Source organism: Heptranchias perlo, chromosome 19, assembly GCF_035084215.1.
Source record: "Heptranchias perlo isolate sHepPer1 chromosome 19, sHepPer1.hap1, whole genome shotgun sequence".
NCBI classification, from domain to species: Eukaryota; Metazoa; Chordata; class Chondrichthyes; order Hexanchiformes; family Hexanchidae; genus Heptranchias; species Heptranchias perlo.
The window spans coordinates 795,786-811,636 of NC_090343.1; the positions used below are offsets into that span (position 1 = coordinate 795,786).

The 15,851-nt window shown below is 48.0% G+C and overlaps 2 protein-coding genes across 5 annotated transcripts in view; one reads left to right on the forward strand and one right to left on the reverse strand.

Annotated features, from left to right (window-relative positions):
• tubd1 (tubulin, delta 1) overlaps positions 1 to 12,651 on the reverse strand; it is a 43,149-nt gene extending 30,498 nt beyond the window's left edge. For 2 of the 4 annotated variants that reach the window (XM_068000128.1, XM_068000126.1), the window contains exon 1: positions 12,543 to 12,649. The gene's annotated coding sequence lies outside the window, so the exon portion shown is untranslated. Of the gene's footprint in view, positions 1 to 12,542 lie in introns of all 4 variants that reach the window. The other 2 variants (XM_068000127.1, XM_068000129.1) reach the window with 2 other exon arrangements.
• Positions 12,652 to 12,745: 94 nt separating this feature from the next.
• LOC137335052 (short transient receptor potential channel 4-associated protein-like) overlaps positions 12,746 to 15,851 on the forward strand; it is an 81,121-nt gene continuing 78,015 nt past the window's right edge. Inside the window, exon 1 of the mRNA XM_068000125.1 lies at positions 12,746 to 12,897. Coding sequence (XP_067856226.1) covers positions 12,772 to 12,897 — 126 coding nt within the window. The 5' untranslated portion in view covers positions 12,746 to 12,771. The remainder of the gene's footprint in view (positions 12,898 to 15,851) is intronic.

Genomic DNA, 15,851 nt, shown 5'->3' on the forward strand with positions numbered 1-15,851 from the left:
CTCCCAAATGTGGACGACTTCACATTTTCCCACATTATATTCCATCTGCCAAATTTTTGCCCATTCGCTTAACCTGTCAATATCCCTTTGCAGACACTTTGTGTCCTCATCACAACTTGCTTTTCCACCTATCTTTGTATCAGCAGCAAATTTGGCCACAAGACACTCTGTTCCTTCATCAAAGTCACTGATATATGTTGTAAATAGTTGAGGCCCCAGCACTGAGCCCTGCGGCACCCCACTAGTTACAGATTGCCATTTTGAAAATGACCCTTTTATCCCGACTCTTTGTTTTCTGTTAGTTAGCCAATCCTCTATCCATGCCAGTATATTACCCCCAACACCATGAGCTCTTATCTTGTGCAGTAATCTTTTATGTGGCACCTTATCAAATGCCTTTTGGAAATCCAAATATACTGCATCCATTGGTTCCCCTTTATCCACCCTGCCCATTACTTCCTCAAAGAACTCTAATAAATTTGTCAGACATGATTTCCCCTTCATAAAATCATGTTGACTCTCCTTGATTGTATTATGAGTCTCCAAATGTCCTGCTACTACTTCCTTAATAATGGATTGTAACATTTTCCCAATGACAGATGTTAGGCTAACTGGTCTATAGTTACCTGCTTTCTATCTCACTCTCTTCTTGAAAACTCCCGTTTGCGGTTTTCCAATCCGCTGGGACCTTTCCAGAATCTAGTGAATTCTGGAAGATTACAACCGATGCATCCACCATCACTGTAGCCACTTGCTTTAAGACCCTCGGATGCAAGCCATCAGGTCCAGTGGACTTGTCAGCCTTCAGACCCATTAGTTTACCTAGTACTTTTTCTCTAGTGATAGTGATTGCTTTTAGTTCCTCCCTCCCCTTTGCTCCTTGAATTCCTACTACTATTATTGGATATTATTAGTGTCTTCTACTGTGAAGACTGGCATTTGTGATGGTGGGGATCTCAGGAGGAAGCCGAGAACAATCATCCATTCGGCACTTCTGGCTGAAGATGGTTGTAAACATTTCAGCCTTGTCTTTTGCACTCAATGTGCTGGGCTCCACTGTCATTGATGGGGGCGTTCATGGAGCCTCCTCATCCTGTTAGTTGCTTCATTGCTATATTCTGGAATGCATTGTCTGAAAGGGCGGTGGAAGCTGATTCAATAATAGCTTTCAAAAAGGAATTGGATTAATACTTGAAGGGGAAAAATTTGCAGGGCTGTGGGGAAAGAGCAGGGGAGTGGGAGTTCCTCAGGGCAGTGTCCTTGGCTCAACCATCTTCAGCTGCTTCATCAATGACCTTCCCTCCATCACAAGGTCAGAAATGGGGATGTTCGCTGATGATTGCACAGTGTTCAGTTCCATTCGCAACCCCTCAAATAACGAAGCAGTCCGAGCCCATATGCAGCAAGACCTGGACAACATCCAGGCTTGGGCTCATAAGTGGCAAGTAACATTCGCGCCAGACAAGTGCCAGGCAATGACCATCTCCAACAAGAGAGAGTCTAACCACCTCCCCTTGCCATTCAACAGCATTACCATCGCCGAATCCCCCACCATCAACATCCTGGGGGTCACCATTGACCAGAAACTTAACTGGACCAGCCATATAAATACTGTGGCTACAAGAGCAGGTCAGAGGCTGGGTATTCTGCGGTGAGTGACTCACCTCCTGACTCCCCAAAGTCTTTCCACCATCTACAAGGCACAAGTCAGGAGTTTGATGGAATACTCTCCACTTGCCTGGATGAGTGCAGCTCCAACACTCAAGCAGCCCGCTTGATTGGCACCCCATCCACCACCCTAAACATTCACTCCCTTCACCGCCGGCGCACAGTGGCTGCAGTGTGTACCATCCACAGCATTACTGCAGCAACTCGCCAAGGCTTCTTCGACAGCACCTTCCAAACCCACGACCTCTACCACCTAGAAGGACAAGAGCAGCAGGTACATGGGAACAACACCACCTGCACGTTCCCCTCCAAGTCACACACCATCCCGACTTGGAAATATATCGCCATTCCTTCATCGTCGCTGGGTCAAAATCCTGGAACTCCCTTCCTAACAGCACTGTGGGAGAACCTTCACCACACGGACTGCAGCGGTTCAAGAAGGCGGCTTACCACCACCTTCTCAAGGGCAATTAGAGATGGGCAATAAATGCTGGCCTCGCCAGCGACACCCACATCCAATGAACGAATAAATGAAAAAAAATTGAAAAACTCTACCAAAGAGTCGGCACAGGCACGGTGGCCCCAATGGCCTCCTTCTGTGCTGTGTCATTCTATGATTCTATGAATTGTTCACCACCATTCACGACTGGATGTGGCTGGGCTGCAGAGCTTTGATCTGATCTGTTGGTTGTGGGATCGCTTAGCTCAGTCTATAGCCTGCTGCTTCTGCTGTTTAGCATGCATGTTATAGTTTCACCAGATACGGCTAGTGCTGCTCCTGCTTCTACACTCATCTTTGAACCAGGGTTGGTCACCTGGCCTGATAGTGATGGAGGAGTGAGGGCTTTGCCAGGCCATAAGCTTACAGAATGTGATGGTATACAATTTTGGTGCTGCTGATGGCCCACAGTGCCTTCTGGTTTTGAGCTGCTCAAAGATTTGTGAGGACGAGGTCATGTAGGTTATTCCCTCATGTTGGTTTTCTCACCAACTGCCGCAAGCCCAGTCTGGCAGCTATCCTTCAGGACTCAGCTAGATTGGTCAATAGTGGTACCAGCAAGCCACTCTTGATGATGGTCACTGAAGTTCCCCCACCCAGAGTACAGCTTCACTGTTACCTTTGCTGATATCAGCTTTTTATTTCCAGATCTTTTTTATAAACTGAATTCAAATTCTGAAATCTCCATGGTGGAATGTGAATTCACGTTCTCTGGATTTTTTGGCCGGCATAGACACGATGGGCCATAAATTTCTATGACTATGATTATTAGTCCAAACATCTAGATTACTAGTCCAGTAACATAACCACGATGCTACCCTACACATATGTACAAAAATGTCCCAAAGCACTTCACACAGGCATGAGGAAAAACTTCAGAAATAGAGACTGTCATTTTTCTACAGAAAGTATTTGAAAAAAGAGTCACTTTAAATAGTGTGTTGTAAAGCCAGTGTATATTCATCCAAGTAAAGGATAAGGGGGTATGAGATGGCAGGTCATTAAGAGGCTAGTCTTGATGTTGTTTCTTCATAGACTGTAAATAATAAGCAATGTGTTAACTTGTCTCAGCAATTGATAAATGCCTCACGTCCATTGTATGGGAAGGTTGTTGATCACTCTCCGTGTGTGAACACTCAGAAAATTAAGCAGAATCGCAGAATCTGGAAGGCAGGCTAGCTTTTTGTAAACAGTCAGGCAGCAAACGTCTGCCAGAAGAACGGAATACAGGAAGAAAGTCATTGCAAGACAAGCCAACGAGAGACAGTACCACGACAGGATGTTGGGAATTTTGAAGGAATTTCACCGTCTCCTAGAGAATGAATTGTTGCTATGACGACACCTCGACCATCTTAAGATCAAATTCTAAAGATGCTCCATTCTATTTTTAATTACATAGAATTTATAGCACAGAAACAGGCCATTCGGCCCAACGGGTCTATGTTGTGTTCACACGAGCCTCCTCCCTCCCTACTCCATCTAACCTTATCAGCATATCCTTCTATTCCTTTCTTCCTCATGTGTTTATCTAGCTTCCTCTTAAATGCATCTATGCTATTGATGCAATTTAGCCCACATAAAATCATTGCTCTATTAACACAAACCTTATATAAATGGGGAAGAGAGATTTCTAATTAAAAAGCACAGACCGAGAGACAGAGCCTGGACCAATGGAATGGCGGATCGGAATTATAACTGATGACAAATCCCCCCTCCTCGAGCCCCTCCCCTCCATATACACATCAACCGCATTGCCCTCATCAGCCCTCTCTGTTACCTCATCAAAAGTTAGTTAAAGATGATTTGCCTTTAACTTACAAAAAGCGTTTGATAAAGTGCCACATAATAGGCTTGTCAGCAAAGTTGAAGCCCATGGAATAAAAGGGGCAGTGGCAGCATGGATACAAAATTGGCTAAGTGACAGGAAACAGAGTAGTGGTGAACGGTTGTTAGTCGGACTGGAGGAAGGTATGCCCCGGGGTCGGTACTACAAACACTGCTTTTTTTGATATATATATTAATGACTTGGATGTACTGGGCAACAATTTCAAAATTTGCAGATGACACAAAACTTGGAAGTGTAGAGAACAGTGAGGGGGATAGTGATAGACTTCAAGAGGATATAGACAGGCTGGTGGCATGGGCGGACATGTGGCAGATGAAATTGAGTACAAAAGCATGGAAGTCACAATGAACCTTTTTAAAACACTGGTTTGACCACAACTGGAGTATTATGTCCAATTCTGGGCACCGCAATTTAGGAAAGATGTGAAGGCCTTAGAAAGGGTGCAGAAAAGATTTACTAGAATGATTCCAAGGATGAGGGACTTTAGTTACGTGGATAGACTGGAGAAGCTGGGATTGTTCTCCTTGGAACAGATAGGAGATTTGGTTGAGGTATTTAAAATCATGAAGGGTCTATACAGAATAGATAGAGAAACTGTTCCCATTGGCGGAAAGGTCAAGAACCAGAGGACATAGAAAGAACCAAAGGTGACATGAGGACAAACTTTTTTTTTTACGCAGCAGGTGGTTAGGAACTGGAATGCACTGCTGGGGTGGTGGAGGCAGATTCAATCATGGCCTTCAAAAGGGAACTGGATAAGTATCGGAAAGGAAAAAAATATGCAGGACTATTGGGATAGGGTGGGGAAGTGGGACTAGCTGGATTGCTCTTGCATAGAGCCGGCATGGACTCGATGGGCCGAATGGCCTCCTCCTCACTGTAACCTTTCTATGATTCTTGCACCACTCTAATTTCCCTGCAAATTTGCTCCTCTATATCCTTCCCACTAGTTGGTGGCCCATAGAATACACCCAGTAGTGTAATGGAACCTCTATTGTTTCTTAACTCTAAACCAAATAGATTCTGTCTCTGACCCCTCCAGGACATCCTCTCTCTCCAGAACTGCAATATTCTCCTTAATCAATACTGCCAGCCCCCCCAACTTTTGTTCCTTCCCTATCTTTCCAGAACACCTTGTAGCCTGGAATATTTAGTACCTAGTCCTGCTCTTTTTTGAGCCACGACATTATATTTCCATGTGTCTATTTGTGCCTGCAGCTCGCCACTTTATTTACCACGCTTCGTGCGTTTACACACATGCACTGCAAACCTTCCACCTTCCGTATTGTCCCTTAGTCTGATCCCACCTAATACTGTACTATTTCTTACTCTAGTGCTAGCTGTCTCTCCAATCCTTTGTGCACCTTGTTTCTGCTCTCTAATGCTACATCCTGGTGCCCCATCCCTCTGCCAAATTAGTTTAAACCCCCCCCAACCCCACCATTAGCGAACCTCTCCGCGAGGACATTGGTCCCAGCTCTGTTGAGGTGCAACCCATCCTTCCTGAACAGGTCCCTCCTGCCCCAGATCTGGTCCCAAGAATATGAAGCCCTCCCTCCTGCACCATTCTTCAGCCATGCAGTAACCTGTCTTATCTTACATGAGAACATAAGAAATAGGAGCAGGAGTAGGCCATCCGGCCCCTCGAGTCTGCTCCGACAATTCAACAAGATCATGGCTGATCTTCTACCTCAACGCCATTTTCCTGCACTATCCCCATATCCCTTGTTGCATTTAATATCTAGAAATCTATCGATCTCTGTTTTGAATGTACTCAATGACTGAGCCTCCACAGCCCTCTGGGGGAGAGAATTCTAAAGATTCACCACCCTCTGAATGAAGAAATTTCTCCTCATCTCAGTCCTAAATGTCCTACCCCTTATTCTGAGACTGTGACCTCTGGTTCTGGACTCCCCAGCCAGGGGAAACATCCTCCTTGCATCTACCCTGTCGAGCCCTGTAAGAATTTTGTATGTTTCGATGAGATCATCTCTCATTCTTCTAAACTCGAGAGAATATAGGCCTAGTCCACTCAATCTCTCCTCATAGGGCAATCCCGCCATCCCAGGAATCAGACTGGTGAACTTTTGTTGGACTTCCTCTATGGCAAGTATGTCCTTTCTTAGATAAGGAGACCAAAACTGTACACAATACTCCAGGTGTGGTCTCATCAAGGCCCTATATAATTGCAGGAAGACATCTTTACTCCTGTACTCAAATCCTCTTGTAATAAAGGCCAACATGCCATTTGCCTTCCTAATTGCTTGCTGCACCTGCATGTTAGCTTTCAGTGACTCATGTACAAGGACACCCAGGTCCCTTTGAACATCTACATTTCCCAATCTCTCACCATTTAAAAAATACTCCGCATTTATGTTTTTCCTACCAAAGTGGATAACTTCACATTTTTCCACATTATATTCCATCTGCCATGTTCTTGCCCACTCACTTAGCCTGTCTATATCCCCTTGAAGCCTTTTTTGCATCCTCCTCACAACTCACATTCCCACCTAGATTTGCATCATCAGCAAACTTGGAAATATTACATTTGGTCCCCTCATTCAAATCATTGATAGAGATTGTGAATAGCTGGGGCCCAAGCACCGATCCCTGCGGTACCCCACTAGTCACAGTCTGCCAACCTGAAAAAGACCCATTTATTCCTACTCTGTTTTCTGTCTGTTAACTAATTCTCAAACCATGCCAGTATATTACCTCCAATTCCATGTGCTCTAACTTTGTTCACCAACCTCCTGTGTGGGACCTTATCGAAATCCTTCTGAAAATCCAAATACACCACATCCACTGGTTCTCCCTTATCTATTCCACTAGTTACATCCTCAAAGAACTCCAATAGGTTTGTCAAACATGATTTCCCTTTCATAAATCCATGTTGACTCTGCCAGTTCCTCTTACTATTTTTTTTAAGTGTCCTGTTATCACATCCTTTATAAGAGATTAATATAAAAAAAAGTACGGTAGTATAGTGGTTATGTTATTGGACTAGTAATCCAGAGACCTGGACTAATAATCCGGAATCATGAGTTCAAATCCCGCCATGGCAGTTGGGGAATTTAAATTCAATTAATTAAATTTTAAAAATCTGGAATTAAAAAAACTAGTATCAGTAATGGTGGCCATGAAACTACTGGATTGTTGTAAAAACCCATCTGGTTCACTAACGCCCTTTAGGAAAGGAAATCTGCCGTCCTTACCCAGTCTGGCCGAGATCTGACTCCAGACCCACAGCAATTCTTAATCGCCCTTTGAAATGGCCTAGCAAGCCACTCAGTTGTATAATCTCGCTACAAAAAGTCATAATAAGAATAAAACTGGACGGACCACTAGGCACTGGACACGACAAAGGCAAACCAAGCCCTGTCGACCCTGCAAAGTCCTCCTCACTAACATCCGGGGACTTGTGCCAAAATTGGGAGAGCTGTCCCACAGACAAGTCAAGCAACAGCCTGACATAGCCATACTCACAGAATCACACCTTTCAGCCAACATCCCAGACTCTTCCATCACCATCCCTGGGTATGTCCTGTCCCACTGGCAGGACAGACCCACCAGAGGTGGCGGTACAGCGATATACAGTCAGGAAGGAGTGGCCCTGGGAGTCCTCAACATTGACTCCGGACCCCATGAAATCTCATGGCATCAGGTCAAACACGGGCAAGGAAACCTCCTGCTGATTACCACCTACCGTCCTCCCTCAGATGATGAATCAGTCCTCCTCCATGTTGAGCACCACTTGGAGGAAGCACAGAGGGTGGCAAGGGCACAGAACCTACTCTGGGTGGGGGACTTCAATGTCCATCACCAAGAGTGGCTTGGTAGTACCACTACTGACCGAACTGGCCGAGTCCTGAAGGACACAGCTGCCAGACTGGGCCTGCGGCAGGTGGTGAGGGAAAAACCTACCTGACCTCGTCCTCACCAATCTACCTTCCGCAGATGCATCTGTCCATGACAGTATTGGTAGGAGTGACCACTGCACAGTCCTCGTGGAGACGAAGTCCTGTCTTCACACTGAGGATACCATCCAACGTGTTGTGTGGCACTACCACCATGCTAAACGGGATAGATTCAGAAAAGATCTAGCAGCTCAAAACTGGGCGTCCATGAGGCGCTGTGGGCCATCAGCAGCAGCAGAATTGTATTCCAGCACAATCTGTAACCTCATGGCCCGGCATATTCCTCACTCTACCATTACCAACAAGCCAGGGGATCAACCCTGGCTCAATGAGGAGGGTAGAAGAGCATGCCAGGAGCAGCACCAGGCGTATCTAAAAATGAGATGCCAACCTGGTGAAGCTACAACATAGGACTACATGCAAGCTAAACAGCGGAAGCGACATGCTATAGACAGAGCTAAGCGATTCCACAACCAACGGATCAGATCAAAGCTCTGCAGTCCTGCCACATCCAGTCGTGAATGGTGGTGGACAGTTAAACAACTAACGGGAGGAGGAGGCTATGTAAACATCCCCATCCTCAATGATGGCGGAGTCCAGCACGGGAGTACAAAAGGCAAGGCTGAAACTTTTGCAACCATTTTCAGCCAGAAGTGCCGAGTGGATGATCCATCTCGGCCTCCTCCCAATATCCCCACCATCACAGAAGCCAGTCTTCAGCCAATTTGATTCACTCCACGTGATATCAAGAAACGGCTGAGTGTACTGGATACAGCAAAGGCTTTGGGCCCCGACAACATCCCGGCTGTAGTGCTGAAGACTTGTGCTCCAGAACTAGCCGCGCCTCTAGCCAAGCTGTTCCAGTACAGCTACAACACTGGCATCCACCCGACAATGTGGAAAATTGCCCAGGTATGTCCTATCCACAAAAAGCAGGACAAATCCAATCCAGCCAATTACCGTCACATCAGTCTACTCTCAATCAGCAAAGTGATGGAAGGTATCATCGACAGTGCTATCAAGCAGCACTTACTCACCAAATAACCTGCTCATCAATGCTCAGTTTAAGTTCCGCCAGGACCACTCGGCTCCAGACCTCATTACAGCCTTGGTCCAATCATGGACAAAGTAGCTGAATTCCAGAGGTGAGGCGAGAGTGACTGCCCTTGACATCAAGGCAGCATTTGACCGAGTGTGGCACCAAGGAGCCCCAGTAAAATTGAAGTCAATGGGAATCAGGGGGAAAACTCTCCAGTGGCTGGAGTCATACCGAGCACAAAGGAAGATGGTACTGGTTGTTGGAGACCAATCATCTCAGCCCCAGGACACTGCTGCAATGACCATCTCCAACAAGAGAGAGTCTAACCACCTCTCCTTGACATTCAAAGGCATTACCATCGCCGAATCCCCCATCAACAACATCCTGGGGGTCACCATTGACCAGAAACTTAACTGGACCAGCCACATAAATACTGTAGCTACAAGAGCAAGTCAGAGGCTGGGTATTCTGTGGCGAGTGACTCACCTCCTGACTCCCCAAAGCCTTTCCACCATCTACAAGGCACAAGTCAGGAGTGTGATGGAATACCCTCCACTTGCCTGGATGAGTGCAGCTCCAACAACGCTCAAGAAGCTCGACACCATCCAGGACAAAGCAGCCCGCTTGATTGGCACCCCATCCACCACCCTAAACGTTCACTCCCTTCACCACAGGCGCACAGTGGCTGCAGTGTGTACCATCCACAGGATGCACTGCAGCAACTCGCCAAGGCTTCTTCGACAGCACCTCCCAAACCCACGACCTCTAGAAGGACAAGGGCAGCAGGTACATGGGAACAACACCACCTGCACGTTCCCCTCCAAGTCACACACCATCCCGACTTGGAAATATATCGTTATTCCTTCATTGTCGCTGGGTCAAAATCCTGGAACACCCTTCCTAACAGCACTGTGGGAGAACCTTCACCACACAGACTGCAGCGATTCAAGAAGGCAGCTCACCACCACCTCCTCAAGGACAATTTGGGATGAGTAATAAATGCTGGCCTTGCCAGCGACGCCCACATCCCATGAACGAATTAAAAAAAATTCTAGCATTTTCCCCACTACTGATGTCAGGCTAACAGGTCTGAAATTCCCTGTTTTCTCTCTCCCTTCTTTCTTAAATAATGGGATCACAATGTAAATAATTGCCACCCTCCAATCTGCAGGAACCATTCCAGAAGCTATAGAATTTTGGAAGATGACAACCAATGCATCCACTATCTCTATAGCCACCTCTTTCAAAACCCTACGATATAGATCATCCAGTCCTTGGGATTTATCGACTTTCAGTCCCATTAATTTCTCTAGTACTATTTTTTTACTAGTACTAATTTCTTTCAGTTCCTCATTCTCACCAGACCCTTGGTTCTCTAGTATTTTTGGGAGGTTTTTTGTGTCTTCTTCCGTGAAGACAAACACAAAGTATTTGTTTAATTTCTCTGCCATTTCCTTATTCCCCAGTCTTTTCCTTTTTACATACCTATAGAAGTTTTTATGTTTCTTGCCAGTTTACTCTCATATTCTATTTTCCCTTTCTGTATCAATTTCTTGGTCCTCCTTTGCTGAATTCTAAAAATCCTCCCAATCCTCAGGCTTACTGTTTTTTCTGGCAACTTTTTATGCCTCTTCCTTTGATTTAATACTATCTTTAATTTCTCGTTAGCCACGGTTGGACCATTTTTCCTGTTGGATTTTTGTGCCTCAAAGGAATATATATTTGTTGCAACTTATATATTAATTCTTTAAATGCTAGCCATTGCCTGTCTACCATCATACCTTTTAATGTACTTCCTCAATCAACCACAGCCAACTTGCACCTCATACCTTCGTAGTTTCCTTTGTTTAGATTTATGACCCTAGTTTCGGATTGAACTACATCACTTTCAACCTTAATGAAGAATTCTATCACATTATGGTCACTCTTCCCTAAGGGCTCCTTTACAACAAGATTATTAATTAACCCTTTCGCATTGCACAATACTAGATCTAAAATAGCCTGTTCCCTAGTTGGTTCCTCAATATACTGATCTAGAAAACCATCTCGTATACATTCCAGGAATTCATCCTCCACAGTATTAGTGCTAATTTGGTTTGCCCAATCTATATGTAGATTGAAGTCTCCCATGATTACTGTATCACCCTTGTTACATGCACTTCTAATTTCCTGCATTACCACTACAGTTTGGTGGCCTATAATCAACTCCCACCAACGTTTTCTGCCCTTGCTTTTTCTTAGCTCTACCCAAACTAATTCGACATCTTGATCTTCTGAGCCAAGATCCTTTCTCACTATTGTACTGATCTCATCCTTTATTAACTTAATTCCTATTTCTGTACTCACTAGCTCATAGCACAGGGAGTAATTCACAGATTACTGCCTTTCAGATCCTCTTCCCTAGCTCCTGAAACTCTAGCCACAGGCTATGTCATTGGTAGTTATATGGGCCACAACTTCTGGCTGTCCCCCAGAATGTGCTGCACCCTCTCTGTGATGACCTTTACCCTGGCACCAGGGAGGCAACAAGCGGGACTCACATTGACAGTCATAGAAATGCCTGTCTGTCCTCCTGACTTTCGAATCCCCTATGACTACTGCATTTCTACACTTCACTATGCAGTCCTTTGCCCCACGGTGCCATGTACACGACTGCACTGCTTCAAGGTGTCATCACCTTCACTGGTAGTCAATGCTGAATATCGGTTTGAGACTGGCACACGCCCAGAAGATTCTTGCACTGCCTGCCTCTTCCTACCCTTTCAGATGGCCACCCACTTGGTATCCTGAACTCTCTCTTCATACAAACTTCCACCACCACCGCCCTCGACCTTTCCACCAACTTTGATTTGTCACTCTGCTTTTCCGACATCCGGTATTGGATGAGCAAAAATTTCCTCCATCTAAATATTGGAAAGACAGAAGCCATTGTCTTTGGTCCCTGCCATAATCTCTGTTCCCTAACCACTGACTCCATCCCACTCCATGGCCATTGTCTGAGGCTGAGCCAGACCGTTTGCAACCTTGGCGTCCTATTTGATCCAATATCTGCTCCACCACCAAGACCGCCTACTTCTACCACCGTAAAAATGCCCGTCTCCGCCCCGGCCTCAGCTCATCTGCTGCTGAAACCCTCACCCATGCCATTGTTACCTCTGACTCGACTATTCCAATACTCTCCTGCCCGGCCTCCCACCCTCCCGAAACTTGAGCTCATCCAAAACTCTGCTGCCCGAATCCTAACTCGCACCGAGTCCCGTTCTCCCATCGCCCCCCGTGCTCGCTGACCTACATCGGCTCCCCGTCCCGCAACGCTTCCCTTTTAAAATTCTCATCCTTGTTTTCAAATCCCTCCATGGCCTCGCCCCTCCCTTTCTCTACCACCTCCTCCAGCCCCACAACCTCAGAGATCTCTGCGCTCCTCCAACTCGAACCTCTCCCTCACCCCCGATCTTCCTCACTCCACCATTGGCGGCCCTGCCTTCAGCTGCTGGGCCCTAAGCTCTGGAACTCCCTCCCTAATACTCTCCACCTCTCACTCTCTCCTCCTTTAAGACCCTCCTTCAAACCTACCTCTTTACCCAGGCCCTTGGTCGCCCGGCCTACTGTCCGCCCAGGCGCCGCGGCCCGTTTCCCCGCCGGACGGCCGCTCCATTAACGCACGTACTCGGGGGCGGGCTGGACGCGGTGACGTCAGTGAGTGACAGTGCCTCTGCCCAATGGGGACGGGCGGTTGGGGCGGAGTCTGGGCCAATGGGGCCGCGCGGTCGGGGCGGGGCCTGGGTTTTCCGTTGTGAGGGTAATGGCGGCGGTACCTGGGCCTCCCGAGCCTCCGACTGCCGCGTCCCGGCCCATCCGGCCACAGAACATCGTCCCCCGGCTTCAACATGGTCGCTACACGGGACATGGGCCCACCAGAGTTTCACAGGTAGGCCCGGGGCTAATCAGATGTGCGCGGATGGGCGCTGAGGCCAGGGCCTGGATAAGCCTGGGACTCAATTTACTCGCGGAACGATGTGTTGTCTCTGATTAGAGCGCGGGGATGGAGGAAGAGCGGCCGCTGCTGTGGGCGGGGTTTGATTTAAAGGGAAATGCTGCCCGCGCTCGAGTTAGGGGCCGACCCAGCCCACCGGGCGGAGCGGGTCCCCGGTGTCACTGCCCCCCCCCCCCCGGGGTAATCGTGTCCCCGGTGTCACTGCCCCCCCCCCCCCCGGGTAATCGGGCCCCCGGTGTCACCCCCCCCCCCCCGGGTAATCGGGCCCCCGGTGTCACCCCCCCCCCCCCCCGGGTAATCGGGCCCCCGGTGTCACCCCCCCCCCCCGGGTAATCGTGTCCCCGGTGTCACTGCCCCCCCCCCCCCGGGTAATCGGGCCCCCGGTGTCACCCCCCCCCCCCCCCCGGGTAATCGGGCCCCCGGTGTCACCCCCCCCCCCCCCCCGGGTAATCGGGCCCCCGGTGTCACCCCCCCCCCCGGGTAATCGTGTCCCCGGTGTCACCCCCCCCCCCCCCCGGGTAATCGGGCCCCCGGTGTCACCCCCCCCCCCCCGGATAATCGGGCCCCCGGTGTCACCCCCCCCCCCCCCCGGATAATCGGGCCCCCGGTGTCACCCCCCCCCCCCCCGGGGTAATCGGGCCCCCGGTGTCACCCCCCCCCCCCCGGGGTAATCGGGCCCCCGGTGTGACTCAGACTGCAACTCGCGGATTGTGAAATGTCCGCACCCCGTGGACCCAGACCAAGATTAGCCGACTGTAAATAACGCCTAGGAGTAGGACATTGTACTGCTGTTCGGCCCAACCTGTCAGTGTTGGTATTTGTTCTCCACAAGATCAGTTGTCCTAATTGCATATCCCTGAGTTAGTCAAAACACTTGCTCTCTCCCACCCTGGTTATTTCACCTGGCATGGTCCCACCTTCGCTTGCTCAAATCTAAGGGGCACAGATCTGAGCAAAGCTGGAATGCAACTGGTTTAGCCATCCATTCCAATATTTGGCTGCACCACTGGCCTCGTTCTCCCCTGCCAAAACTGCTCACTACTCCAAACTCCTCCTGGACAGCAAAGATAACCCTGGATTCTTTTCTCCATTACCAACCGTCACCGTAAACCTTCTCCCCTGCCTCCTCCACCCTCAACAACGTGCAAGGAGCTTATGGACTTCTTTGTCATTTAAAGATCGACATCATCCATTAAGCTGCTTCTGCTGCATCACTCCTTCCCCTTACTCACCAAGCCAAACCACCCCCATTCTTCGCCCCAGCTCTGAACTCTATCTAGCTTTTCTCCCTCTCGCCCTCACAGCTCATCTTGCCTATGACACTCGCCTTCTGCTTTCTTAACCGTATTCTCAACAAACTGCTGACCACCCATCTTTGCTTCCTGGCCCCCTTGCTAGCCGACATTGTAAATGGTTGCCTCTTCTCAGATACTATCCTCTTCTGTTTCAAAACTGCTTTCATGTCAGCCTTGGCTCAAAGGTAGCCCTCTCGCCTCTGAGTCAGAAGGTTGTGGGTTCAAGTCCCATTCCAGAGACTTGAGGACATAATCCAGGCTGACCCTTCAGTGCAGTACTGAGGGAGAGCTGCACTGTTGGAAGTGCTGTCTTTCGGATGAAATGTTAAACCGAGGCCTTGTCTGCCCCCTCAGGTAGTTATTTGAAGAAGAGCAGGGGATGTTCTGGCCAATGTTTATCCCTCAACCAACATCACTAAAACAGATGATCCGGTCATTAATTTCATTGCTGCCGCATTTCCTACATTACAACAGTGACTACACCTCAAAAGTACTTTGTTGGCTGTAAAGCACTTGAGAGGTCCTGAGATCATTAAATGCGCTTTATAAATGGAAAAAATGCCCTCCCTTTCCTCTCCAAAGTTCTTGAATGTGTTGTCGCCTCCCAAATCTGTGCCCATCTTTCCCTCAACTCCATGTTTGAACCTCTCCAGTCAAGTTTCCACCCCTGCCACAGCACTGAAACGGCCCTAATCAAAGTCACAAATGACATCCTCTATGACTGTGACCATGTGCACTGACCCACCTCATCTTTATCGCCCTCTCTGCAGCCTTTGACACGGTGGATGACACCGTACTTCTCCAACATTTCTCCCCTATTGTCCAGCTCAGTGGGACTGCTCTCACCTGATTCCACTCTCACCTATCTAATCGTAGCCAGATCTTCTCCAGCAATGGCTTTTCCCACCCTGAGCCGTTACCTCCAGAGTCGCTCAAGGATATGTCCTTGGCCACCTCCTCTTCCTCATCCATAGGCATGGGGTCAGGTTCCATATGTATACTAACGACACCCAGTTCTACCTCTGCACTACCTCTCTCAACCCCTCCGCTGCCTCTGAAAATATGTGAAAATATCCAACTGATGTTGGAGAAAATAGCCATAAGGCTTTTGGAATCTGATTTTTTTTTAGACGTTTGTTGGATTGTTTCTGCACATCCCATTGGCCTGTGTTACTTATGCCATCGTAGAATGAATTCCCCTGCCTTGCTGTCTCCTTTACCGACACTGTAACACAGGCTGCTCGTATTAATGGCGAGAAGTACATGTGCTAAATTCAGGATGATCCTGAAAGTTAAGGAAATGAGAATACATCGGCAGTCAGTATCTGAAAGTGAAAGACAGGTTAACATTTTCATTGAGACTCCTCACCCAGTGCTGTAATAAAAGGAAAGACATTAATGTATGTGGGAGCTGATCACTGCTGTCAAACACCTTGAGGTCATTAATTACTTTTTAGTGCAAATGTGTATTCTTGGTATGCAGAAAAAAAGGAATAAATTGAATTTAAAACCTCACCAGATTTTTTGACCGTTAATGTTGTTACCTCACTGATGATCCTTGTGAAAGAGATATTTGGGCGATTGGGGTCCTTT